This window comes from Mus musculus, chromosome 2 (genome assembly GCF_000001635.26).
Source record: "Mus musculus strain C57BL/6J chromosome 2, GRCm38.p6 C57BL/6J".
In the NCBI taxonomy this organism is placed as follows: Eukaryota; Metazoa; Chordata; class Mammalia; order Rodentia; family Muridae; genus Mus; species Mus musculus.
In genome coordinates, this window is record NC_000068.7 from 84,979,358 (window position 1) to 85,005,292 (window position 25,935).

Consider the following 25,935-nt stretch of genomic DNA (forward strand, 5'->3'; position numbering starts at 1 on the left):
CATGTTAAATGCAGGCATCTGTTTTCTATTCCCAGGGAAGGTCTGATGCGGTTTTTTTTAAATCGTTAATAAAGTCTCACTTCAAATTATAGATTTTGTACACATAGATTGTAATCACTAGAGAATAATAAAGGAAGAAGCAGCTACTTCTCTGCTCACTCATGGAGGCCACCAAGGTCACCAGGCTGGTGTGATTTCTTTCACGCATCTAAATATGGTCTCATAATGAAAACTCGCAGGAAGGAGCTGCCCAAGGTTTCTCCTTGTAAAACTGTGTTTTCACACTGCATATTTTCTTCTTGCTGGGTGTGGTGCTAGCACATGCCTGCAGTCTCTGCACTATAGGAACCGAGACATGGACACTGCTACAGGTCTAAGGATAATCTGAGCTCTATAATGAATATCAGGCCAACAAGGACCACATGGCAAGACCCTGTCTCATAAACTAAAAGCAAAAGCAAAAGCAAAACAAAACAAAAAAAGAACAAAGCCTTCCCGCCCCAAAAGGTAATGTGAACAGACAGACAACACAAAAACCCTCAATGTCTTTCTGTCTGTCTTGCTTTGTTGCCTCTCTAATATGGCACACACATAGCTAGCTCCTTAGGGTCAGAGGGACAGGTGTAGATGCTGTACATTCTCTCCAACAGACTAGGCACATTTTAGTCACTGTCCCATGGGTGAGTAGCCCGGTTGTTTTGATGTTTTAATCAACCAATAAATAACTTTGTAAAAATTTCCCTACATACAGGTGGGGAAAATTGTCTGTCTAAAACAATGGTCTGTAAAGAGCAAAACTGGTCAAAGGTGCATGTTAAACTCTAACAGATGCTTCCTCCAGTACCTTAGATAAAGCAGGAGAACCACAAATTGGAGGTGCTCCCAAGGAGAGTCAGAAATGCAGCCAAGAGTGAGGATTCTTCGCTCAGACTAAGAACTCAATGCTTCCCTCCACATGTGGTGACTAAGGATTAGACTCCCCAAAGAAATGAAGAAAGGGCTCTTATCAGCCCACCCTCCCCCTCTGGCTGACACAAACCTTCCTTCCCTAGGGGACTTCCTCCAAGGTGTCTATAAATGCCACTGTGAGACAGGGTAAGGGAGGAGCCAGCTTTGCAAACTTGACAAGACCCAGGAGGGCCTGTAAGTGTTTTCTTTACTGGGACCTTCTGGCTTTTGGAGCAGCCCCTGACCTAGGCTGAGGGCTCTGGAAGGCTAACAGGGCTTCATGTGGCTCTCAGCTTTTGCTGGTGCTAGTACAAGGAGCATCACTTCTGAGGGGCAGGCAAACTTTCCTTGTCAGGGAAGGGCACAAGGTGAGGAAAGGGGGGCAGGTGTCATATGCTGCTTTGAGGGAAGAAACACGTGATTTAAGTGCTATGCATTTCTAGGAAGGTCAACAATCTTGCTTCTCCTTTCACTCATATTGCAGACCCTGATGAGCTCATTAATGTAGATTAATGGATAAATAAATAAATAAATAAATAATCCATTTTACTTACAGGTTTGTGGGAAAGCTAGCCTGAGCTGCTCCTTATGGTCTGCTTTATTTCAGAAAGGCCTGCCTGGAGCTGGGGCTGGGACTCAGTCGGTAGAGTGCCTGCCCAGCAAGCATAAAGCCTTGGGTCCAATCCCCCCAAAACCAAACCAGGTGTGAGGGTACATGCCTATAATCTCAGCACTTGGAAGTAGAGGCAGGATAATCAGGAATTCTATGCCACCCTCCGCTACACATTGAGTTCCAGGCTACGTAGGTTACATGAAACCTTGTCATAAGCAAAACCAGAATAAATGAATTCTCTGGGACAGCATAGTCTGGGCTCAGCATTAGCCCTGGTTCATCCTAAATTTTTGCCTTCTTTTCCTCCATCTTCCTCGAACAGGTCCAAATGGTCTGGCTATGGTGTGTGTGTGTGTGTGTGTGTGTGTGTGTGTGTGTGTGCAAAACTTCTGTGTTCTCTATTTCAGGACAAAGCCAAGATGAAATTCCCTCTACTTCTGGCTCTTCTAGTCGGGGGAGCGTCTGCTCTTCATCTGAGTGAGTTAGTTCGTTCTCTCTCTCTCTCTCTCTCTCTCTCTCTCTCTCTCTCCTGTGTGTAATAGATGAGATCTGAATCACATAGACAGTACCATCCCTCATCATTCCCAATTTCAGAATCCCTGTACACCAGTGGAGCAGGGATTCTTCAAGACTCCTGAGAGCATCTGTTATATCTGTAGCCTTGACTCTACTGTGGCATTTCCAATTTTGTCCTTTCTACCTAATGCTAATATCCTTCACAGTAACAATGGCTTCTTTTTACTTTTGAGTTTACTGAGCATTTTCTTGCCATGTTATGTCCTTTAAACACTATAGCACCCCCATGAAGTACTGGAGACTGTATACTCATTTCACAAACAAAGAAATAAAGCTGGTAGTTGCTGGGTGCAGAACACAAACCCACAAAGACTGGACTCAAAACTATTGTGTTTAGCTACCTTGACCTCATGTGTGAAGTGGGGTGTCTCCTCGTGGAGATGTGGCTATAGGTTCCTTTCTAGAGAGTTCGTGCACACCAGTGTTCAGGGGGTGGGGCAGAAAATGACCAAGCTCTAGGGAGAGTAAGGGAAGGCATGAAGGAAAGACACTTAAATTTTCCACTTGCCAGGCTCTGAAACTTCTGACTCCAAAAGCCCATTGATGGATGAGAACTTGCCTAGGGATGCAGAGATATCAGGACCAGAAGGAGAAGAGTGTCCTCCAGGGGAAGAGCTAATGCCACTGGAGGGGGAGAAGGAAGAAGGTTCTGGAAGTGAAGGTGTTCCTGGGGATGAAGGAGCTGTCTCAGGTCAGGATGTGACAGACGTGGACCTTCAGTGCCCCAAGGAAGAGGACACAACAAGTCTTATGGGTGACTCTGGATGCAAGACCTGTCGCTACCTCCTAGTCAGGAGGGCTGAATGCTTTGACAAAGCTCAGGTGAGTGGTCTGTGGCTGAGGCTGGGAACAGGGACAGACAGGGGACATGTCTCCATGTGCCAGAGATGCTGGGTGGGGAGAAGATCGTGTATTGTATTTTGCTCTGCTGTCTTCTAATGGCTGTAGCTAGGGAGGGAGGGGGAAAGAGTAGAAAGAAAGGACAGAGGGTGGGAGGGAGGAAGGGAATGGGTTTTTGAGATTCAGAGACCATGTGAATTCCTAGTGGGAGAGGGACTCTCTCTTCTTCCTCTTCTGTTTTATTTATTCTGCAGTCAGTTTGCCGGCGCTGCTACCGGGGCACCCTCGCCTCCATCCACAGTTTCAGTGTTAACTTCGGAATCCAGTCCGCTGTCAGGGGAATCAACCAGGGTCAAGTCTGGATTGGAGGCAGGATCAAGGGCTGGGTAAGAGGAATACCAAACCTGAATGGCCCCTTGTGATCCCATCCAGTATCTACCTTGCTGCAGCTTTGTCCGTATTTCCCCTTTACTATCCCCTAAAGAGCTGGGGACAGAAGGCCACCTAGGCAAGACATCGAGATATCACAAAGGGTTTAGAATCAGGTTTGAGTCCAAGTTCCTCCCAGTTTTTCTATCTTTGTGGCCTGGGGACTGTGTCCTTACCTGTAGGTTGCACATGGTTTCCCTTGCCCCATTACTGGTTTGTGATATAAGGATGATCATGTCAGAGAATGGGTTGGTGATGACCACTGTGGACCATTAGTTCATCTGCCCAGTATCCATCATGGTCCTGTGGTCAAGGATGTCAGGAGGAGTTAACAGGGACAACGCTGGCTCTGCCTCTCTTCCTTCCCCCATGTATGCTTCTGCTTCCTACCTTCTCTAGGGCCGATGCAAACGCTTTCGATGGGTTGATGGAAGTTCTTGGAATTTTGCATACTGGGCTGCTGGGCAGCCTTGCCCTGGTGGTGGCAGATGTGTGACCCTGTGTACTCAAGGTGAGGCTGGCTGGAAATGAATGAAAGGAAGGCCAGGGAGAGTCAAGGAAGAGTGGCAGGAAGTGAGCCTGGCTACTCAGAGAGATGCTTCCTAGGTGAGGTAGAGAGGTGATGAGAACAAGGACCTTCCTAGTATCACGTGAGGGCAGACAAGGGGCTGAAGCTCTCCTATTCCCACTTCACAGGAGGCCACTGGCGTCTATCTCACTGTGTCAAGAGACGTCCCTTCATCTGTTCGTATTGAGCTGGTTCCAGCTGGGAGTTCAAATTCATGCTTTCCTGGGTAACTGCCTCTTCTTTCCTGCCAGATGTCCCCGTTCTTTCCCCTCCCTAAAATAAAGCCGCTTTACTTAAACAGATTTCCTTTTTCCTGTGGTCATTGGTCGAGCCATCTGATTTTGAGTGTTCAGCTTTATCATCTCACTCCACTCCATACCTTTTATGAAGAAGCCACAATGTTATCACTCTTCAAGGAGTGATGGTGCAGTGGGGTCCGAGAAGCATTCTGACAATAGAGAAATGAGTGCGGATGTCTCCTAAGTGCTCTCAGAAGATGAAACTACATAGTATATGCAGATAGGGTATTGTCAGGACCCCCACCCACAGCTTCCAAACATGTGAAGGTTTTGGGTGGACTCTCACCTGGGGTCTTCGTTTTCACTGTTAGTTGCTTTTCCTGTTGCTGTGACATAATACCTGACTCAAGGAGACAGCTTATTTGAGTTCACAGGTCAAAGGTACTGTCTATCATGGTAGGGAAGTCCTGGTGAAGGGACTCAGTGCAGGTGGTTACATTGTATCCTTAGGAAGCAGAGAGATGAACCTTTGTGTGCAGCTAGCTTCTTTCAAACACAATCCAGGGAAAGGTGGCAATCAGGATAATCTTCCCAGGCATGACCAGAAGTTTGTCTCCTAGGTAACTGAAGAACCTATGAAGTTAACAGTCAATATTAACCATCACGCATAGTAAACAGAACAAACACACAGTGTGTACTAGGCACCATTTCTCTGTTATCTATTAAGTTGACTGACATTACAGCATATATTTTATACTGCCTGCCTCACCCAAGATGAATTCTCTCTTCTTCTAGCAATCTTTCTACACTTTCCCAAATTAATTATAGGATGTGTACTCAAATCCTTGTCTCAGGCTCTGCTTTAGAGAAAAACCAATATTAAACTTTTTATATGAGTCAGAAACTTCAATCAGGCCTGGAGATATAAGACACAGGCTGTGTGTGTGTGTGTGTGTGTGTGTGTGTGTGTGAGAGAGAGAGAGAGAGAGAGAAAGAGAGAGAGAGAGAGAGAGAGAGAGAGAGAGAGAGAGAGACTGGTATTGAGCACTCACCAGCTGAGGCGAGGGCCTTGCATAGATCACACTATACCACCGATCATTATTATCCCCGCCATGTAGAAACAGGCTCAGAGAAGTTATACGTGAATGAAAGACTTGCTCAAGACAGAACATCTGGGTGTTCCCGATGCTGAGATTTGAGTTTCTTAGTTCCAAAGCCTGCTCCTCTATTCATTGTGTTTCCATGCTCGGAAGTCCTGACTGATGTCCCTCACACTGGACTTCACCTTGAGGCACAAAACTCAACATATCCAGAGGCAAAGAAGCCCAGTTAAAGATGGGAATGGACAGCTCTAATATTACCAGGGAGATAAGCAGGATGAAGGAACCCCCTTCTTTCAGGAATTTTCCAAATCTATATTGGTCTAGCGTCCTGGGGAGGCAAAAGAAGATTTTTGAGTGACTCAGAGAAAGAGAGCTATTTGTTCAAGGTTAGTTCCTCAACAAGCTGAGAGACAGACACATTTTTGGTCCGTGCAACCATTGTGCCATGTCAGCTGTTGGTTTTATGCATGGTAAACTTCGGAAATCCATGCCTCTGGGTCTGAAGTGGGTGCTATGAGGATATAGCTGAGACAGAGCTGACCATGAGCTCTGGTACGGGACCACCATGCAAGGGTTATTTCCCCTCCAAAGAAGCTGGGCCCTCAGCTTGAGAAACACTGCTTTAGAGGAGACTTGTCACTGTCCTTGTCGCAGGAGTTGCCTCTGACCTGGTGACTTCATTACATATCATGATGTTGGCTTAGTATCATGAGACTCATCCTTTGGGTAAAATGGGGTTGGACTGAGTCTTGGGACAAGAGCTTGATTTAGAAACTCATTTGAACATAAATGACAATAGTGATCCTGAGACATTGATCCTGAGATCCTGTGCATTGGCTAGATTGTCAGAGCCACACATTTGGATGTGAACAAGGACTTCTGAGTGGTGAAAACTGGAATAGTCATTTACTTCATATATATACACAGAGAGAGACACACATATATATGTATATGTATGTATGTATGCATGTATGTATGTATATAATTTATAAACTTAAGGTGGCAATACCCAATTTGTAGGATGATTTGTTAGGATTACATATGGAAGTGGTTGTTAAAAATCTTATGGAAACATAGTGCCTGGTCTGAAGTAAAACTTCAAAAATGTTACTTCTGGTTTTCAATTAGAGAGAGCCCCTGTGAACTTTGGCAAGGTTATTGAAGCATTAGAATGTCTTTTGTCAGGATTTGAGAATCCATGAGAAGAAGTTTGTTATGGGATAGGTGAGGGGTATAGAACCCTGGGCTTAGGCTGGTCTCTGACTTGTCATGGAATTTTGGGCAACTCTTTTAAACATGTGAAGATTTGTAATGAAAATCAATGCATACAAGGCTTATGGCGGTGCTGGCTCATGAGAACAGCAACCCCTGGGGCTCATCCCCGCTATCCAGTGAAATGTCACCGCTGTATGGGCCCCAGGGTGAAGGAGAAAAGTAGACAAGGTCATCTATGTTTCTCCTTTCCTCACTGGGGCAACCTCAAACTTGAAAATTGTTCACCAAGTTTTGAGGGCACTTGAATTGACCAAACTTCCCAGTATCAGGCAGATAAGCGGGCAGTTTGGTCTGTTGGGTGGAGAGATAAAAGTCAAGATCGTTACTCTGCAATCAGGCCAGGAAGTGACCTCTCAGTTTCTTCTCCAATTGTAGGTCCCTTGGGAGAGTAGAGGAAAACAAGGTATCCAGGTTATCTTGCTCTGTTGATGACCTGTGTCTGCTTTTTTGAAGGTGTGGGCCAATATATAAATAACAGGCTTGTGCTGTCCAATAGAACACCTCCAAACTGCATGAACCTCATTTCCAACAATCCACAGCTCAGCTTGACGGGAAGATGTGGCAAAGCCAGGGTTACACACTCGCTGCTTTCTCTTTGGCCAACAGTGGATGGATGGGAGCTTGGTTGTTTAAATAAAATTAGTCACTGTGAATATATTTGCATTCAATTTGATTTTAAGAAAGTTTGCATTAAATATTACTGATATTTAATATTGAAATTTTTAGTGTCTTCTTAAATTCGTGGTCTGAGATTACTATTGAATTGCTTGATCCTGGTCCTAACCCTGGTGGTGTCAGAGGGCTGGTGGGAAGTAGGAAGTGAGGGCAGGGAGGGCAAGGTGGTTCACAGATTGACTGGAAGATTTAGTGTGAGGTTTTCATCCCAGATCCTATGTCTTTGCCAGCCCTGGAGGTGTGTCTAGAGGTTGGATGAAGTGATATAGTCTAGGCCATAGTCTAGTCTATGGTCTCTAAATGATCCAGAGAAGAATATTCTGTGGAAGTAGTTGTGATTCTCTCTCTCTCTCTCTCTCTCTCTCTCTCTCTCTCTCTCTCTGTGTGTGTGTGTGTGTGCGCGCGCGTGTGTGTGAACATCAGACATCTAGTAGATATGGACAAACAGTGCTATTAAACTTTAGATAATGCATAGGGCAGCTCCCACAACTAATATATGGTCCTAAATATTAAGAGAGAGAGAGAGAGAGAGAGAGAGAGAGAGAGAGAGAGAGAGAGAGAGAGAGAGAGAATGTTTAAGACTTAGAAATCCCTGCTTCCTGACTTCTTATGAATCAATCTTAGGATTTTTATTGCCGTGACAGAACACCACAATCAAAAGCAACTTGGAGTGGAATGGCTTATTTCACCTACACTTCCATAAAACTGTTCATCATTGAAAGCCATTAAGGCAAGAACTCAAACAGGGCAGGAACATGGAGGCAGGATGCAGAGGCCATGGAGAGGAGTTGCTTACTGGCTTTCTCACCATCGATTGCTCAGCCAGCTTTCTTATAGAACCCATGACCACCAGCCCAGGGATGGAACCATCCACAGTGAGCTATGCCCTCCATATCAATCACTACTTAAGAAAATGCTTTGTAATTTTGCCTTCAGCCTGATCTTACAGAGACTTTTGTTTTTTCAGTTGAAGTTCTCTCCTTTCGGATGACTCTCACTTTCGTCAGGTTGACATAGAAACTAGCCAGGACATCAGGTGAGCTTGGTGATCTTTCCTCTGAATCCTATTGTTTCCATCTGTGAAGCAGGAAAATCCTATAGTGTCAGTGGGAATAGGTGAAGGCAGGGATCAGGAGCATGCTGCTTATGACGCCCCTCATATGGATGCTCAGGCTCGCCTCCCCTCTCCGTCCTTCCCTTTATAGTTCCTAGCTGCTCCCTGAGTTCTGCATATCACGTCCTAGAATGACTTTGGAAGGGTGCTTCCAAATTAACGGATATCTTTCAGGCTGGCCACTTTAGAAACACTAATACTAATTTCCTCTGGTTGGTAGGCTTGGTGTTACACATGCCTCTGAAATAAACTGGTGGACATGGGTTTCCATTTAGGGCCACAGGTCCCTGAAAGCAGGGCTCTGTCATGTGAGCAGAAAGCAGGATCTGGGGTGAAAAAAACTGAAACTTTTTTTTATCAGTTCTATTATCCTCAAGCTCAGCCTGGGGCAATCACCCTGGCCCCTTCCTACTTCCCCAAAAACACAGTATAAGAGCTGATTGTGGGGCAGTAACCACAGCCACTGAGCGTGGAGGTCACAGACCCTTGGGTAGTGAGTGCTGTGCTCACACATAGCACAGACCAGGATCCCAACTGGAGGGCCTGTTTTTAGGATCAGCATAGGTAACTGTCTTTGCTTCTTCTTTCCCCACATAAATGAAGTCAGCTCTGGCTTGGAGCTGACCTGTCCCTGCAGGTCTAGAACTTGGGTAAAATGTGGTCCTAGGGAACAGCCAGGAAGATCTTAGGAGAAGTTTGAAGTTCAGTTGCCCATCTTGCCCACCCCTGATGCCTGTTTCAGACTCTGGCTCAGGGTCTGTCTTTAGAAGAGGAGGAGGAGGAGGAGGAGGAGGAGGAGGAGGAGGAGGAGGAGAGGAGGAGGAGGGGGAGGAGGAGGAAAAGGAAGAGGAAGAAGAGGAGGAGGCAGCAGTAGCCCTCCCTTTTATCAGGTAATTAAACAAGTATCATGCCATGTGCCAGAAGCTGCGTTGGACACAAAAGGACAGCTGTGAGGACGAAGGTGGAATTGTCTCTACTACAGGATCAAGTAGACATGAAACAGCCCCTGATCCTGTCCTTTCTCCTGCTGGGGATGGTTTCTGCTTTTCATCTGGGTAAGTCTTTCCCTTTTATTCTCACATGTCTCTTCCTTCTTTTTCCTCTGTCCCACTCTCTTGGTCATTGTTGTTATCATAGAGCCAGGGTCACAGTATGCTCTTTTCAGGTTGCTCACACATCTTTAGTTTAGATATCTCTCAGACTCAGAACTAAACAAAAACAAAAGATCTAAATATTAAGATGAAGGGCCAGTTGAAGCTCCTCACACAAGGTCTTCCCATCCATATACATACCTGTCGTGTCAGTCAGAGTTCAGGCTATGAGTTTGGATTAAGACATCTCTCTTTACCCAACCTAGAAAAGGAGTTCCTTCCTATTGTGTGACCCCAAATTGGAACCTAGGAAAGCTCAAGTGGACGGTTGGAGCTGTCTGAGGTTCTGCAGGAAGAGAGCCTCGCAAGTGATGGCAGGTTATCTCTTCTTCCTAGAGACTGCTCATCTGGAGAATCCCAAGAGAGAGGAAAGCCTGAAGCAGGAAGCAGATGGTTCGAGGGAGCAAGGGAGAGAGTTGGCTCTGACTCAAGAGACAAAGCAGACAGAGGGAGAGGAGGTTGAGGGTTCCCAACACCAAGACATTTTTGAGGATGAGGAGGCAATGGAGTCAGATCCAGATGCCTTAAATAAGGACTCTGCTTGCCCCAAGGAAGAGGACACAACTCATTTTCAGGGAACTCCTGGGTGCAAGAGCTGCAACTATGTGCTGGTGAGGACTCCCGAGACATTTGATAAGGCTCAGGTAAGAGACAGGAGACATGGTGAAAAGGTCAAGGGGAAGGAAAGGGACTGGATTAAAACTTCTGTTCTCTATTCGTTTAGACCAGTGTTTCTCAAAGCTGCAGAATTGCCTGGAAGTCTTCTTAAGATGTAGAGTTTGCAGTTCCACCTTCTCAGTATTTGAATCAGGAGGCTTGGGGGGAGGTTCTGAGGATTGGCATTTGTAGCAAAGTCCTGGGAATCTCTATCTAAGAGATCTTCTTGTTCTAAGGACCTTTAGAGCCACTGATCTGTGTAAAAACACTTTGGTGATAGAGATAGTTGTGTTTTATGGAAGAGGAGGTGGAAAAAGTGTAAGAGCTAAAGGTTGGGGTGGGAATTAGGGTGAAGTATTGTCTTCTGGACATGATAGAAGCATTGCACTTGCGAACTCACAATCTCTGTGATTGCTTGCATAAGACCTGCATAAGATCAAGCTAGTCAATATTCCAGCATGGATTTCAGGGGCACACAAGCCCTCATCTCTAGATGAAGAGTTATTGGTAACTGATGGCTGCTTGGAGAAAGTCAATTTTTTGGGGGGTGGCCACTGGTAGGTTGATTATGGTCATACATGTTTGGGGAGAATTATTTAGTCTTTTGGGGCCACATATTTGCTAAAAAGAGGATATAAAGTTGGGAAAGTGATGTGTGTATGTGATTCAGAAAAAGCTAGAGGAGGGAGTGCGGCAATGAACAATTGAAACACATTCTATGTATATTTGAGAACCTCGCAGTAAGTAAAATGTTGTATTAAAATCATATAAATCATTAAAAATTAACTCCTATAAGAAAAAATATTCAAAATAACAGACCTACCCTTTTGCACCTCTGTCAATTCTTCTGTGTGGACCGCTGTAGGGCTTGTGTGTGTGTGTGTGTGTGTGTGTGTGTGTGTGTGTGTGTGTGAGTGTATGTGCACACACATGCTAACTAAGAAATCTCAAGATTTCACAACTGCACTGAAATAAATTTTAAAAGAGTAATCTTATTGCTAAAGGGGGAAAGAAAAGAAACCCCTGTATTAAATATTGTCTTTTTTCGTTGGCTATTTTCTGTTTTCTGTGCAACTCTGCTCATCTTCCAGAGATCAGACTCCTCCAAATTAAGACATGTAGTTGTCCCTTAGTCTCTGTGGGATTTTGGTACCAGCACTCCCAAGGTGGACACCAATATCTGACTCTGTTCGAAGTGCTTACATATAAATGGCATAGTATTTTTAAAAAACTTTTATGCTTATTTATTTATTGTATGTTTGTGTAGGGATGCATGCACCATGACATATACATGCAGATCAGAAGACACCTTTCAGGAGTTTGTCCTCTCCTTCCTCCATGTGAGATCTAGAATCAAACTCATTTACCTACTCTCTGAGCGATCTCACTACCCCATCTTTTGTTCATTAAACCACCTCTACATTATTTATAATACCTACTGCGGTGTAAATGTCATGAGAATAGTTTTTGTACTTTACTTTTGGGGACTAATGTCAAAGGAAAGAGTATTATTCAGAGTAAACATAACTAAAAACCCCCTACCTTTTCAGGGGAGATGGCTATGTGGTAAGTGAGCTTGTTCTGAAAGTATGAGGACTTGAGTTCAAATCTCCAGGGCCATGGAAAAATCTGACTGTGATAGTGTACGCCTGTGACCTCAGCACTGAGAGCAGAGACAGGTAGACCCTGAGAGTTCATTGGCCAGGCAGCCTATCTCAAGGAACAACCTTCTGGTTCCATGAGAGACACTGTGTCAAGACAATAAGGCAAAGGATGGTAGAGGCCATCCCACCTGATGACCTACTCTGGCTTTTGCATGTGTGCATCTACACACTCCCTAACTCTTCTCTCTTCAGAGAGTCTGCAGGAGATGCTACCGAGGCAACCTTGCTTCCGTCCACAGTTATAGTTTCAACTACCAAATTCAGAACTTGGCCAGGAAGATCAATCAGTCCATCGTCTGGATTGGAGGCATCCTCAGGGGATGGGTAAGTTAAGACCCAACTCGGTATAGAAAGTTTTGATTACATCGAGGGATCATTTGTTGGCCAAGTAGTTAAGGTGTCCTTTAAATGATAGGCAAATAGGATTCTGGAGATGGCCTGTATTCTCTTGGGAGAATTGGTTACCCATATCTCTCACTAACTCCATGTTCAAAAACTTCAGGCTTGTGGCTCAAAATTAGCCATGGTAAATTTACACCAATACAATTGGCAATTGTTATCACTTAGTTACCTGTCTCTGTGACAAAATGCCCGAGGGAATCAACTTATGAGAAAGAACATACAGTTATTTTGACATACAGTTTCAGAAGCTTCATTTCACACTCACTTGAAGGAGTTGGTTTGGACACACAGTATGTCATAGTGGGAGTGTGTGGATGAAGAGGACTGACTATCCACCTGTGGGGCAGGAAAGCAAAGAAGAATGAAGAGGTTCAGGTCCTAGTATCTTCCTAAAGAGCATGGCCCCAATGGCCTAACTTTCTCCAAGTAGGGTCTGTCTCGTAAAAGGTCTATCACTTTCTGATTCTACCATTCTACCATGAGCTGGGGGGGGGGGGGGGCACAGACATTAACACATAGTCTTAGCGAGACAGTTCAGATCAAAATTAGAGCATGTCACAATAAGGAGTCCTTTTTACTTCCCTCTCACTCTTCCCCAGAGTTGGTATGTGTGTGATTGTGTGTTTGTATGTGCATGTGTTTCTACGTGCATGTGTTTTCTATGTATACCTGAATGTGAACACCACAGGCCAATCTCAGGTGCCATTCTTCAGAAGCTGGTTAACTTATTAAGACCTGGTGCTCTCTGATCAGGTAGGCTGGCTGATCATGAACCCCAAGGAATCCCTTTATCTTTCCTTTTCTAACATGGCTACTACACGTGTGAACCAACATGCCTGGGTGTTTAATGTGGGTGCTAGAGATTTCTCCACCCGCAGAGCTGTTTTTTCAGAACATGTGGTCATATAAAACTGAAGTGAGGAGACAGATTCCAAGCGATGGATTCCAAGGGACTCAGGGCTCATCTCAGTTGTTTGCTAGCTGAGGAGCTCTCTTGGCTTTTCCTCAGCTGTAAAATGAGGATCTGTTTCCTTAGGAGTAGGCCCAAGACTGTGGACGAATAAGTCAGCACCATCAGCATCGGCATCAACTGGTAGCTTGTTAGAGGTGTAGAATCATGGGCTCCGTGCCTGACCTCCTGAATCTGAGCCTGCTTGTTAATAGGATCCCCTACAGTACAGTTGGATAAACCTGGCCTATATGGTGTCCAGGAGCAATGGTTATTTTCCATCACATCCCCTGCAAACCCTGAGGGATGGGTGTGAGAAAATGCATGCAGTTTCACGCCAGGCAGACAGTGAGGGGAGTCAGCAGTGGCTCAGATCTTCCTGCCCTTTTTCTGATTCTCTGATCCATTTTCTTTCTTCTCTAGTTCTGGAAGAAGTTTTGCTGGATGGATGGGAGCTGCTGGGATTTTGGATACTGGGCCCCAGGGCAGCCTGGGAGTGGGGGAGGACACTGTGTGACTCTGTGTACCAAAGGTGAGAGGAATAGGCTCCAGCCAAGGAGATGCAATGACAGAGTACAATTTTTGCAGCTGCTCCTTCGAGCTGGCTGGACACACCTCTTCAAACCTACTCACTCCCCATGGAGAACTCAAAACTTGGTCTGTGGGGAGGGCAGAGATATGAGGGCTTCTCAGGGCATGCCTTGTAGAGGAGGTAGCTAGGAGTCCTTGATCTCCTCTGGTACATGGTTGATAAACTTGAATGACTTATGTGATCAACAGACCAGCAGGTATGAATAGAAGGTGTGGATATAGGAATAAGTGACAGCTGAGACATCTTCAGCTACAAATGTGGGGAACAGCATTTGTGACAGATGTGAGGCACTTTAGTGTCATGGCAGAAACTGTGCATGCTGGAGCAAAAGTGCTGTGATTCACATTTCAGCCTAGCCTAGCCTAGCTAGCTAGCTACCTACTTACCTACGTACCCACCTACCAGTTATGGTATAGCAGGTTATTGCCACAATGTTTGTTTTATCCTCTGAAGCTGATGATAGCCAAGGAAGGGGATAGAGTGGTATCTGACAAGGGTTGGGTGGAGCTCAATGCAGACCCCAGCCAGTTTATATCACTGTGTTCTCTGCTGCAGGGGGCCATTGGCGAAGAGCTTCATGCAAAAGTCACCTGCCTTTCATCTGCTCCTTCTAAGATGGAGCTAGATCCTACTTGGAATCTCCTGCCTTCACAGCCCTGGCTGCTTATCCCCATCCTTTGGCATTCAATTCTGTCCCCAGTCCCTCCTGGTCATAAAGTCAGGCTTTCCACAGCATACCCTACATCTTTCTTCTTCATTGCCTTTTCTTGGAGACCCCAGCCTGTTTGGGAAAATCCTGGAAGTAAAAGATGGTGGTGCTAGGCAGTCTGGTGCAGTTGGGGAGCAGTGACAAAGTTTGGGGCACTGTGTGGTGGCAGCACTGAGTTACCTGGAAGCTGAGCAATGCTCTCTGCTGTCCTGTCTTCACTGGGCTCAGATTCCACCTTTCTACCCAGTGAGAGGAGAGCAGAGAAGATTCCCACCTTTTCTTGGCATCAGTATGAGGTGGAGAGGTGAGTAACTTTCCAAGATGGATGGGAAGAGACTCACTCAAGAGCTGATGTGCAATATTGAAATGAGTGTGGGAACACCCTGAGGGGATGGGGTTCTTGGCATCCAGCAATGACTCTCATTTCCCATGCCCATCCTGGCAGCAGCAGGAGAGAGAGAGAGAGAGAGAGAGAGAGAGAGAGAGAGAGAGAGAGAGAGAAAGAGAGAGAGAGAGAGAGAATGTCCTCTCCCCCTGTATCCCCTACCCTTTCTGTAGTTTGGACACAGTTTTGAGGAGCTCTGTCCCCCAGCAGTCTGCTCATAACCCAAAGGCAAGAGCATAGATCCCATCCCGAGTTCTACTATCTTGGGCTTCAGCATTCCTTCACCTCACTTTCTCAAACTGGGAGAGACTAAGAGGGAATATCTCTGCTACCTTTAACTCTATGCCAGCTGGGACACTGGGCTAGCAGGACCTTGCAAAAAGGATTTAGAGTAGAGAGAACAGGAAGTTCAGTGAGATTGGGTATTAAAAATATAAAGAGAGTCACAAGTTCTTTCTCTCTTCTCTCTCTCTCTCTCTCTCTCTCTCTCTCTTTCTCTCTCTCTGGTGTGTGTGTGCTCATATGCTTATGGTGAATTTCTGTACAAGTACACATGCACATTTGCATTTTTGTGCATGCATATCTGTGTGTGAACTGACATGGGTGCGTGTGAATTGTGTGTTTGTACTGGTGTGTTGTGGGTACATTTTTTAACCCCTGCATATTTGTGGATATTTTCTATAGATGTGTTTCTCTATATATTCACACCTGAATGTGCTGGAGTCTCTGTGTATATACATTTACGTTTACCTGTGTCTTTAGCCATATGGATGTAGGTGTGTCGGTGTATGACTATGTTCACATTTATGTTTGTATATATACCAGATACAACATGGCTTCAGGAGCAAAACAAAACAAAACAAAACAAACAAACAAACAAACAAACAAAAACCCCAGTATTCTACATATTCTCTCTCTAAGGGGTTTGAGGCAATAAAGACAGGGATGAGGCATAGTCCTAGACAGTGGGTTGGGGAGAAACTATACATAAGCCCTTTGAACATGGAAGTCTTTGGCAATTGATTAATATGCCGTGGAACCTACAGCACCCTACTGATGCTGGTTCGCAGGGATGTCTTGGTAGAGGGATCTTTGCCTTAGCTACTAATCATGACATAGAATCAGGTCAAGAGGTAGAGTAGCCTAGGAGTGGGGTATCATTGAACAGTGCATTGAACAGTGAATTAAGTGGACCCTTAATTCAATGCTTCTAAACAGACAGTGGAATTGTTGCAGGGGATGAGAGGATAAGCAGTAAGGAAGACATTTCAGGGGTACATCAATCTCCCTCCCTCCCTCCCTCCCCCTCCCTCCCTTTTTTTCCTCCTCTTCCTCTTCCTCCTTCTCCTCTCCTTCCCTGACAGAATGGTCTCTAAGTAGCCCAACATCCTGATGTCCAAAACCACAGGCAGAGGTTTGTGTGTGTGTGTGGGGGGGGGGACGACGACGACAAGCTCCTTCTTGACTAGAGCCTCTTTAGGGCAGACCTGGGCTAGTAAAATGCTTCACAAATCTCTGGCACTGCTCGAGTATTTCACTCTGCCTTTATGTAGTAATCTTGCTGTCTGTTTAACACCTTCCAGTCTTGTTTAGCTCTTGATTAAAAGGCAAATAGTTTTGAGAGAAGACACTCCCCAGAAGCTATCCCCAGGAGGTTAATGGGTAATTTGCTGAGAACAGGTGTTGTGTGAAGGGACACAGAAGGGAAGGGTGTGGAACTGTCAGGGTACGGTGGGGATCTGGGCGAGAGAAGGGAAGCAGACTGCTGGTCCATTGTCTTCTTTTCCTAGGAACTCGAGAGGACAGCGCTGGTATTCCTTCAGTAAGCTGGCTCTGTAACGTGTCCCTGCTTCTGCCTAATACAGGTTTGGGCACAAGTTGATTCTTACAGTTCTCCAGCTCTTGGTTTCCCTGCCACTGGGAGTCTGTGTGTCTTATCCTGCCTAGCTGCTTCATCTAAAATTTACTCATGACTGCAGCAAGATCTTGCTTAGTCCAGGTAACATAAGTAGATAAATCAACATTAAAAGATGAGCCAACAAATGTCTTGACTTTCCCCTAATACATATCCCACAGAAGCCAACATTTCTCACTCTAGCATCACAAATCTCTGGGTTCATGTCAGTTCCTCTTCCATTCTTTAATTTTATGCAGCCTTGGTTTCTTTTGTAAAATGATGATTAAATTATGTAATGTCTGTCATACATTGAGCCTGCAGCTTGCCAAAGGTGAGCCACTCCACCAGTGAATGACAGTGTACATGTTGAGCAATGTAGTCTTGAGAGAGAACATAGATTCCAGCTCTAGTTCCAAGAACTGTCTATTTGTTTTTCTTCCAAACAAGGTTAATAACAAACCACAGAACCCCTCCCCCCTAGGTGTGGTCAGGGCCTGTGTGACCATGTTAGGGATGGCGCTGAGTAAACCACAGTATATCAGATATAAGCTGGCGATTGTAATTTCTACTATTAGCTGGCATCTAGCACATAGAAGTGGACTTGTTTTGGACAAGGGGAGTACAGGGTGGAGTTTACACACTTATTGATGTCCCAGAAGAGGCTTAGGCACCTGGGGGAGAATTACCCTAGCCTGGGGTACAGGATCCTCTTAGGACACAGTGTCTCCATCTTCTTCTAGGGAGCATCTTGGTGAACTCAGCCTCGGCGTAAGGGGGTTGTGCACCTCCTTCTTGGAGGCTGCGTTCTTTCCTTTGCTGATGTCTCTGCTGGAGAGATGAAGCCTGGCCAGGTCTCTGGACACTATCCAGGACTTGACATTGCTATTAGGGAGACAGTACCCCATCACCCATAATGATGGGGCTGTGAGCAAGCAGAGGGGAGGTTGATGAAACTGGTGGGTGGGGACCATTGGGGTTGGGTCTGTGTGAGCACTCCTGTGGTCCTCCTAGACTATCCTTCCCCCACATCTTTCTGCACCTTCCAGTGAGGGGCCAGCCCTCTGTCTACATGCATGCTCATCTCTGCTAAGCTTTCAGCATTGTGCCCATGTTTAAGAGGCAGATTGACCCTGATACTAATTAAACTTATACCTCAGGCCCACTCATTTGCATGAACTTTTCTGACACTTAGTTATATATTCTTTTAAAAGAGATGCCCCCAGCTGTATGACGGCACTTGCCTATAAATCCCAATACTGGGGAAGAGTTGAGTTGAGGGAGGAGATCTGTAAATTTAGGCCAGCCAGAAATACATAGGAAAGTCTTTTCATCAAAACCAACCAACCAACCAACCAACCAGCCAGCCAGCCAGCCAGCCAGCCAGCCAGCCAACCAACCAACCAACCAACCAACCAACCAACCAACCAAATAAACAAGCCAAACCAAAAGAGCCTCTCAAGCTGCTTCTTTCCTACACCTTGATCTGTTCTTGAGCTTTGCCCTCTACAATTTAGAGCTTCCTCTTCATCTCCTGTTTTCTTTAAAGACTCAAAAAGGAGATGGGACACCTGGGCAATGGAGACAGGACACCTGTGCCCTCTCATGGCCCCTCACAATGGCACAAGGCAAGCCATTTTTCATTTTTAGCCTCGGGGTTAGTGATCTATAAGCAAGAATGCTGCCCATGATGGTTTATGAGGCTTCTTTAGCTTCTCACTGATCACCTGTTAGGATCCTGTGAAAACAGGCCTGGCTGACCTGGCCAAATGCTCGTAGGGTATTGGATCTTACTGGGTCTCCCCACTTCTTTTTGAAAGTTTCGTGGGTCCCAGGCTGGGTTCAAACTTGTTGTGTTGTCAAGGATGAATTTGAACTTTTGATCCTCCATGTCTACCTCCTGAGTGCTGGGATTACAAATGTGTACCATCGTGCCTGGCTTATGAAGTCTTGCAGGTTGGCCCTAGGGCTGACATGATAGACAACACACTCTGCCTACTCAACTACATCCCCAGCCCCTAACTGTGGCTTTACCAACAATGCTGTAAACTAGGACAGCTGATGTCCTGGGGCATGGTGCTAGGTTTAGAAACTGCCTCTTGTCAGTCATGTATGTGTGTGTCTTCTGTCTAGATTCTGGAGGAGGGTCCAGATGTGTGGATGTGTGAGGACCTCATGGGAGAATAAAGGTCTATTCCTCAGCTTGAGCTTGAGATTCGGGGTGAGGCAAGGAAAAATCCACTGACAGTCACACCTTCTATTTCCTGCTGAAGCTGGACTTGGCCATATCAGAAATTTATATTGCAGAATTTATATCAGAGTTTATATTGCATTTCCCTGGGCTCTCCTAAAGTAGGGTCTGCATTCCTGAGAAAGCTCACTGTTGGGCATCATGGGAAGGCAGGGAAGGCAACTGACACAGAAGAGTAGACACCTAGAGAGTTCATTCCTCCTTCTCTTAAAAACACAACAAAAACAAAAACAAAACACCCCCCACCCCCCACCCCCAGAAATCTACCTTATAGGATTATTTTAAGGGTGCAAAGAGATAATGTGTATGGGAGTCCCTGGTATGTGGTAGGTTCTATGGATGTAACCTTAGCTACCATTTTCTCTATCCTTTGGAAATGGATGGATGCTTGGGACCCAGGGAAGCAGATGGGAGGCATGCAAGGGGTAAAGGCAAGATTCAGGTCTTAGCGGGAAGCACTGCCTGTCTGCTGAACAGTGAGGGTCTAGATACCTGGTCTTTGGGGTGAACATCAGAAATAAGAGCCCCTCTTCTCCCCCTCCCACCTCTGTCTGCTGAGATAGAGTGGCCTGTTGAAGGTTCTGCAGCCCAAGGATAAGCATGGCACCCTGGGAAGAGGCCCTAGTGACCAATAGAATAGGCCCCCGAGTCTGTGGACTGCTTCTCTACAGTGGCCTGGTCACTGGTGAACACTGGGTTGGTTGAAGCAGTACCCTTCAGTGTTGTCTCAGTCACCTGCAAGCAGAAGGGTTGGCATGGTCATATTTGACACTGGGCAGGAACTTCCAATGTGACCTATTTGACAGAATCAGCTGTGGGGGTGGGGGACAGCTAGTCATTAGGGAGATAGAATAAGTCTCTGGGAACCTAGAGCTTTGCATGCACTCCAAGGGTAAACTGTAACCGAGGCCATCACCAGGCAGGATCCGTTCTGCTCCAAAAGTGGACACATTGACAACAATAACCCACAGAGCTATCCCTCCCAATAAAGCCGGTGGCTTTGTGCATGCTAGAGAAGCACTAGACCCCTGAGCTACAACCAGCCCCAACCCTCCAGAGTTCATTCTTAGTTGAAGCCTCTCTTGGACCCCATATACTAATGGAAGCCCACTGAACCTCTGGACACCCTGGAGAGTAAGTCATGGAGAGTCTCCAAGGTCCAGCAGCCCTCCCTGCCCAGTTTCCTCCACTTCTCAGCCTCTTTCCCAACTCACCTCCTCAAACTTCCTGGCTTTGTAGTGATCAGCCCCTTTGAGGAAATTGAGCAGGATGATGTCACAGAGAACAGTCCCCTGGAGGAAGAGGAACAGCGTAAGCTCAAACAGCAGCTTGGAGCTGGCCAGGGCTCACATGGCCTCTTAACTGCCTAGCTCTTGGCTGGGACTACCTTCAGCGGACAGATGGCTGAAGCATTGTTGAGGAAGGGGGCATGTAGGGGCTGAGTCTTCCAGACAGACCTGATTGTGCAGCTCTTCTCAGAGAAGGCCCAGAAGCTATGCAGGATCCTCTATGGCCTACCTTTCTAGCTCCTAAGAAACATCACCAGATAACATGCACAGAGGGTGTGGTGGGAGAAGCAGAGAGGGCTGGGGAGGAGTCCCTGGGAGTGGCCTTTGTCCCCACCTTTCCCCAAGGTTCTATTCCTCACTAAGGCATCCTAGGACAGTGGAAACATTCCCCCTTCCTTCATGGTGAGAAGCAGGAATTTTTTTTTTTTATAAGTGGAATTACCTGAAAACAGGAAGGCAGTCTCTGGAGGCCATGAGCCTTGGGAGGTAATGTCGAGAAATGCCCAGACCAGGGCTACTTAGCAGCAGGTCTTGGAGGCCAGAGGGAGGGCTTAGCTGAGCTGCTTAGTAGCACTGTGCCTGGTTGGGCCCCACCCTCGCTGCCCTGTGAGAGTCTGGAAACTCTCTGGTAAGTGGAACTTACCACTCCCACGGAAGTGAAGGCAGCCACCGAGCTGATGATGGTGGGAATGATGTTGAACTTGCCAGCCTGTATGTACAAAGACCAAGGCATATAGACAGAGGGCACAACAGGGAGGACCGGGGGTCAACTTGGACTCCCTGTCAGAGAGGCTGTGGAGCCTGGAGGGGTTCTGGTGGGTGAAAGGGTTCCACCCTACATAGTATAGGAAGCTGATGGGGGATATGGCCAGTTGGCCAGTGGAAGACCCTCACCCCCAGAGAGCCTCTTCAGGGCCCAAGTGCAGGTCTGGGAAGCTTCCCCTGCTCCCCTCATCTGATGGGTCCCAGGACTCACGTTCCCGTATACCAGCACATCAAAGCGGATGCCGAAAGCCTTCAGGAGCGTGCGGTACTCGCTGCCATTCTCCATCTTGTAGTATTTGGCAAACCTGAGGCCAGAGGTGAAAATGGGTCTGCCTATAAACTCTCCTGCCTGAACTCTTAGGGTTTTTTAGAGCTCCACAGTCATCACCAAGCAACTGATAGTTGGTAAGATACCTGCCATAGCTCTTCCTGGACCGATACCATGGAGATTTTAACAAGCAGATTCCTGGGTCGTACCGGACTGCACAGAATCAGCATCTTTGTTGGTGAGGATCAAGACTCTCCCATTTTAAAACAATTTGCCTACATGGTTTGTGTGTGTGCACATGTGTATGTGTGTGTGGGTGTGTGTTTGTATGTAATGGCGGGTGTGGCTGTCATGGCCTATGCGTGTGGGTAGCTTGAAGTCAACATTAGATCAGTTCGGTGATTATTTTCCACTTTATCTTCTGAGACAGGGTTTTTCACTAAACTGGGAGCTTATCAGTTGGCTAGACTGGCTGGTTAAAGAGACCCTGGAAACCCCTTAGCTCCACCTTCCCAGCACTGGAATTGTAAAACAAAACAAAACAAAACAAAACAAAACAAAACAAAACACCATATGTGGCTTTTAAAAACATGAGTGCGGGGGGGGGGGGGGGGGGGCTGAATTCAGGCCTTCATGCTTGAGCAACAAGTATACTCTACCCACTGAGCCATCTCTGAAAACCTCTCTCCCCAAGATTTTTATGAGCATAAAAGCTTGGACTGCAGCTGACCACAGCTGGCTCTAGGCTTCTTCAGGTCTACTTGCTTGGGTATCACAGGACCCAACTTTAACCTACTCGGGCTCAGAACCTGACTCATAGAACCATGTGCCAGCAATTTAGCCTTCCTGAGACTCAGCGGCCACAGCTTGAGCGGCAATAGTCCTGCACCGCAGGGTTGCTGTGAGAGTCAAAAGCACACGGGTCAGTGCTGGAGAGCAGCCCTGGGCACTGGAAACATTTCCTGCGGTTGGCCATTGTTATTTGCTGAAGAATTATGTTTATATATAACTGAGAAAAGTGTTTCCGGATCCCTCACCGCCTGCTACCCTCGACTGCGTCCCATGGCGAAGGGAAACAATTCATACTTTTCAGAGGATGCTCTGCGAGGTTACATGACTCATGCAGGACTTCCCACTGGAACTCGGCCTACATCTGCCCCAGTCCTTTGCTCAGTCCTTTGCTCCTCAGTTGTGGCTGCTGGGTACTTTGGGATGAGCTGGGGACTTAGAGGAATGATCACATTTCATTCTCCCCCTGGACTCAGGTGGCACCCACACAGAAGGGTGGCACTCACCCCATTTTGCAGATGCCTATGGCAGGGAAGGGAGTTGCCTGTGGCTTTGCAGCTCCTAAGTGCTGGTCTTGGAACTGGAATTGCATTGGACTTCTGGACTCTAAATCAAATATGCTCTCCTTATGCGGCTCTGCCTTCACGGGCCAGTACTAAGGCAGAATTCCACTACTGTGAAATGGCTTTCTGATGTCAGGACTAAGTAGTGTAATGGAAATAAGAGTTCCGGAAGGCTGGGCAGTGGTGGCACACACCTTTAATTCCAGCATTCTGGAGCTGGGAGGACCTCTGTGAGCTCCAGACCTGCCTCCTCTACAGAGCTAGTCTCAGGATAACGAAGGCTACACAAAGAAACCCTGTTGCAGAGAGGGGTTGGGGAGGACAGACAGCCAGCCAACAGACAAACAAAGAAAAACAACCAACCAAACAACAACAAAACCAAACAAAGCGCCCAGAAAGTTCTAAGTGTAAAGCCAAAGATGCTCTCATTCAGGGCTGGGTTCTCTGAGTCTCCCCGGTCAGCACAGATCCCTAGGCCCCTGCCTGCTGGTAAAGGGCTGTGTTGGGTAGTGGGGGGGGGGGGGGAGGGTCAGAGAACTCAGTCCCTGAATGGGTGCGGTGGTAGAGGCTGCATCTCTCTCCCAGGGATGCCCACACTTGCAACCGTACAGATGGAAGAAGAAGAAAGCGCGCATCCCAAGTGGGCCAGAGCTGGAGCAGGAGAGGTGTGGAAGGAAGGGCATGGTGGAATGTCAGGAATGTCAGCCACTGCTCTGGATGACTAGGGAACTCTCTTGTCAGCAGAAATGAGTCTGGATCCCATAGTTGTCACCTGCAAATAGCGTGGCCTTTAATGTTTCTTAGTCCTCGGGGATTCCGTGTCTATAAAAATAGGGGTGCTTGTGTCCTGTCGAAGCTCTGTTGGCAGCAGTGGGTGAATACTCACTGACACTCTGAGGTGTGCACTGTTAAGAATTCCATGTCAGCGACTGTGTCTACTGGACACTGTCCCTCTCTGCCCCATCTCTGCCCAGCTCCCAGCCCAGGGTGCCTGTCTCTTGCTATTGCTGTCAAGCACTTTGCTTAGCTCTTAGTTGAGTTCATCCACCAGGAAGTATCAGCAGGCACACAGAAAGGACAGGGCATGTAGTTCTGCTTAGCTCCCCACAGGCCAATGGCTTACAGAACAGTTTCAGCCTCATCTACATTCTGGGCTTTTCTCCCTTTGCTTGCCCATGCCAGCCCCAGCATAACAGCTTCCACAGGCTGCCAACCTTGGGGTCCTTCCCTATGTAGACTCCTCTTGTTCCATGTGTACCCTTGTGCAGTGTTTCACGTAATTGCATCTTTTAAGGCAGTCTATGTCCCCTTGGTTCCTATCCTAGGTGCTCCCATTTTACAGAAGAGGAAGCTCAGGCCCAGACGCCTCTGTCATGATCAAGCAGCAGTACAGGAAAGTTCAGGTAGCAGACAGATTTCTGGCCCTGCCTGTGCCTGGGCAAGGCCTGAGTGCTGAACCTGCTGAGGAAGACTGAGAACCATTCAGTGGAAATACTCTCAGGGGGTACTGACTCAAAGGTGATCCCTGTGGGCAGAGTGAGGGAAGGCAGGAGTCTCTTCTCCAGAGAGTGAGGCCCAGGGGACAATGAAAGTGACCCCCTAGGGGATGCTGAATGAAGCAGAGCCACTGAGCTGGAAGGAGGGCCTGGAGGTCAGGGAAAGGGTGTGAGGAACAAGGCCATCTTTAACTTTGGTAAGTTATGTCTGGGCAACTCTGGCATGTTATGTCTCCCACTGGGTAATGGTGGGAGCGTGCTTCACAGGTCAAGGCAAAGCAGAATGAATTCCACTCCAAAGCAGCAGGAGGATGATGAAATGGACAAAAGGAAGGGGACTGTTTTTATGTCCGTGATGAGACACAAGAACCCGGGATTCCAAGGAGACCTCCAGGGAGATCTTGAAGAAGTTAGGAAAAGAAGTATTTGAGATGGGTAGAAGATTTTAGAAACCTGTGGCTCTCAGGCTAGCTTGAGGGTCTGAACAGGTCATGACCATCTCAGTACCCACTAAATATAGAGACCCACAAATATATGCAGATTACCTCAGTTAACCTCATGAATAATGCACTATTATTGACCCATTTTATAGGTTTGGAGAGAGAAGAGCAGGTGACTTGCTTGAGTCTGATGACTTCTGATTCTATGACTCCACAGCCCAAACTTGGAATCTCTGAACCATCTGTCTTTAGCTAGCTGTTAAGGGTACAGGCATCCTGGTACAAGATCTCAGAATCCTTCTAAATTCTATGTTCTCATACAATGGGAGAATTCAAGACCCTTGTCCCAGATGTTGTGCTCATGGCAACTGGGCATGGGGAGTCGGGATGAATCACAGATATTCTTGGCTGGGCAGAGGTCGGGCCTGTGGTCCTGTGGCCTTCATGCCCAGCCTACATCTGCATCCATGACAAATGCTCTGACATGGACTCAGAGAACAAGAAGTTGGCATCCTAGGCTCCACTGGTTAAATTTATCCCGGGAAGGAATGTGAAGGGAACAGGGAGAAAAATCAGAGCAGGCTTGGTTTTCTTCCAGCACCTGCCTTCCAAGAGGCAATAAGCGTGGTAAGATCATTACATTATCTCACCAGCCACCCACCCTCAAGGAGGCTTGGCAGGGAAGGCATCTCTTCTTGTTGGGAGGGGGAATTGCAGAGCTTACAGAGGAGGGTCTAGGCTGAAGACAGGTGTAGCCCTGGAGTCTAGACTCTGCTCCAGGGAAACCAATGGAGGTCACAGAAGCTGTCACATCCCTGGACAGGGGATGGCTCAAGTCATAAGGGCTTGGGGTATCTTCTCTTTTGAGGCACACTTGGATATTATTGGTGCTCCATCATTGGCTCTTATAATGGAATGTGGATGGAGGTGAGGCTTGTTACCTGATTCAGTGCAGTGTACCTTACCAGGATCAATTAATGAGGCTGTCCTGGATGAGACTGAATAAAGATGGCAGCAGGCTAGAGCCCAGAATGACTGCACAGAGCTCTCCAACCTCACTGAGCCACAATGTTAAGGCACTGATGAGAAGAGAGGACTGTTTGTTACAGCAGTTAGCAATGACTTACCCTGACTGTTACAACACTCCCCACTGGTTTAGTCACTGAGAAGACTGAGGCACATTTCGAAGAGCTTTTTCCAAAGGACAAAGAAGGAGTTAGAGTTGGGAAGGGCTAGATCAGAGGGGTCATTCCTAGGAATAAGCTCTCTAAAAGGTCCAAGAGCTGAGAGT

The 25,935-nt window shown here is 46.8% G+C and overlaps 3 protein-coding genes and 1 long non-coding RNA gene across 12 annotated transcripts in view; 2 read left to right on the forward strand and 2 right to left on the reverse strand.

Moving 5' to 3' along the window:
- Nucleotides 1-1,103: 1,103 nt before the first annotated feature.
- Prg2 (proteoglycan 2, bone marrow) lies at nucleotides 1,104-4,275 on the forward strand. The gene is made up of 6 exons (NM_008920.4): nucleotides 1,104-1,143; nucleotides 1,969-2,038; nucleotides 2,649-2,959; nucleotides 3,232-3,363; nucleotides 3,806-3,917; nucleotides 4,103-4,275. The coding sequence occupies exons 2-6, from the start codon at nucleotides 1,981-1,983 to the stop codon at nucleotides 4,159-4,161; spliced, it is 672 nt and encodes a 223-aa protein (NP_032946.1). The 5' UTR covers nucleotides 1,104-1,143; nucleotides 1,969-1,980; the 3' UTR covers nucleotides 4,162-4,275.
- An 80-nt stretch (nucleotides 4,276-4,355) lies between these two features.
- Nucleotides 4,356-12,622, reverse strand: Gm39868. The gene is made up of 3 exons (XR_866511.2): nucleotides 12,520-12,622; nucleotides 4,560-4,846; nucleotides 4,356-4,422 (listed from the first exon to the last, which is right to left on the reverse strand). It is a non-coding gene; the product is annotated as a predicted gene, 39868 (long non-coding RNA).
- Nucleotides 8,839-17,202, forward strand: Prg3 (proteoglycan 3). Of its 3 annotated transcripts, XR_866323.1 has the most exons (7): nucleotides 8,839-8,944; nucleotides 9,302-9,435; nucleotides 9,868-10,175; nucleotides 12,045-12,176; nucleotides 13,627-13,735; nucleotides 14,351-14,808; nucleotides 16,680-17,202. XR_866323.1 is itself a non-coding variant. In XM_006499901.1 (6 exons), exons 2-6 carry the CDS (start codon nucleotides 9,375-9,377, stop codon nucleotides 14,407-14,409), a joined length of 669 nt encoding a protein of 222 aa, XP_006499964.1. In that variant the 5' UTR covers nucleotides 8,839-8,944; nucleotides 9,305-9,374; the 3' UTR covers nucleotides 14,410-14,532. The 3 variants fall into 3 exon arrangements, 2 of the variants coding, with proteins under 2 accessions (XP_006499964.1, NP_058610.1); XM_006499901.1 differs by lacking the exon at nucleotides 16,680-17,202 and having other exon boundaries at nucleotides 9,305-9,435; nucleotides 14,351-14,532; NM_016914.2 differs by lacking the exon at nucleotides 16,680-17,202 and having other exon boundaries at nucleotides 8,858-8,944; nucleotides 14,351-14,529.
- P2rx3 (purinergic receptor P2X, ligand-gated ion channel, 3) overlaps nucleotides 17,192-25,935 on the reverse strand; it is a 40,560-nt gene continuing 31,816 nt past the window's right edge. For 6 of the 7 annotated variants that reach the window (XM_006499210.4, XM_030250185.1, XM_011239452.2 and 3 more), the window contains 4 exons: nucleotides 21,300-21,393; nucleotides 20,967-21,032; nucleotides 20,249-20,326; nucleotides 17,192-19,769 (listed from right to left, as the gene is read on the reverse strand). In XM_006499210.4, the coding sequence (XP_006499273.1) occupies nucleotides 19,656-19,769; nucleotides 20,249-20,326; nucleotides 20,967-21,032; nucleotides 21,300-21,393 (352 nt within the window). In that variant the 3' untranslated portion in view covers nucleotides 17,192-19,655. The remainder of the gene's footprint in view (nucleotides 19,770-20,248; nucleotides 20,327-20,966; nucleotides 21,033-21,299; nucleotides 21,394-25,935) is intronic. The other variant, NM_145526.2, reaches the window with a different exon arrangement.

What these genes read in the sequence shown, in the direction of transcription:
- Prg2 (NM_008920.4), top strand. Translation starts at nt 1,981, where the DNA reads ATGAAATTCCCTCTACTTCTGGCTCTTCTAGTCGGGGGAGCGTCTGCT. An exon ending in AGCGTCTGCTCTTCATCTGA is followed by an intron (nt 2,039 to 2,648) that starts GTGAGTTAGTTC and finishes TCCACTTGCCAG; the next exon opens with GCTCTGAAACTTCTGACTCC. An exon ending in AATGCTTTGACAAAGCTCAG is followed by an intron (nt 2,960 to 3,231) that starts GTGAGTGGTCTG and finishes TTTATTCTGCAG; the next exon opens with TCAGTTTGCCGGCGCTGCTA.
- Prg3 (XM_006499901.1), top strand. Translation starts at nt 9,375, where the DNA reads ATGAAACAGCCCCTGATCCTGTCCTTTCTCCTGCTGGGGATGGTTTCT. An exon ending in GGTTTCTGCTTTTCATCTGG is followed by an intron (nt 9,436 to 9,867) that starts GTAAGTCTTTCC and finishes TCTTCTTCCTAG; the next exon opens with AGACTGCTCATCTGGAGAAT. An exon ending in TGTGACTCTGTGTACCAAAG is followed by an intron (nt 13,736 to 14,350) that starts GTGAGAGGAATA and finishes TCTCTGCTGCAG; the next exon opens with GGGGCCATTGGCGAAGAGCT.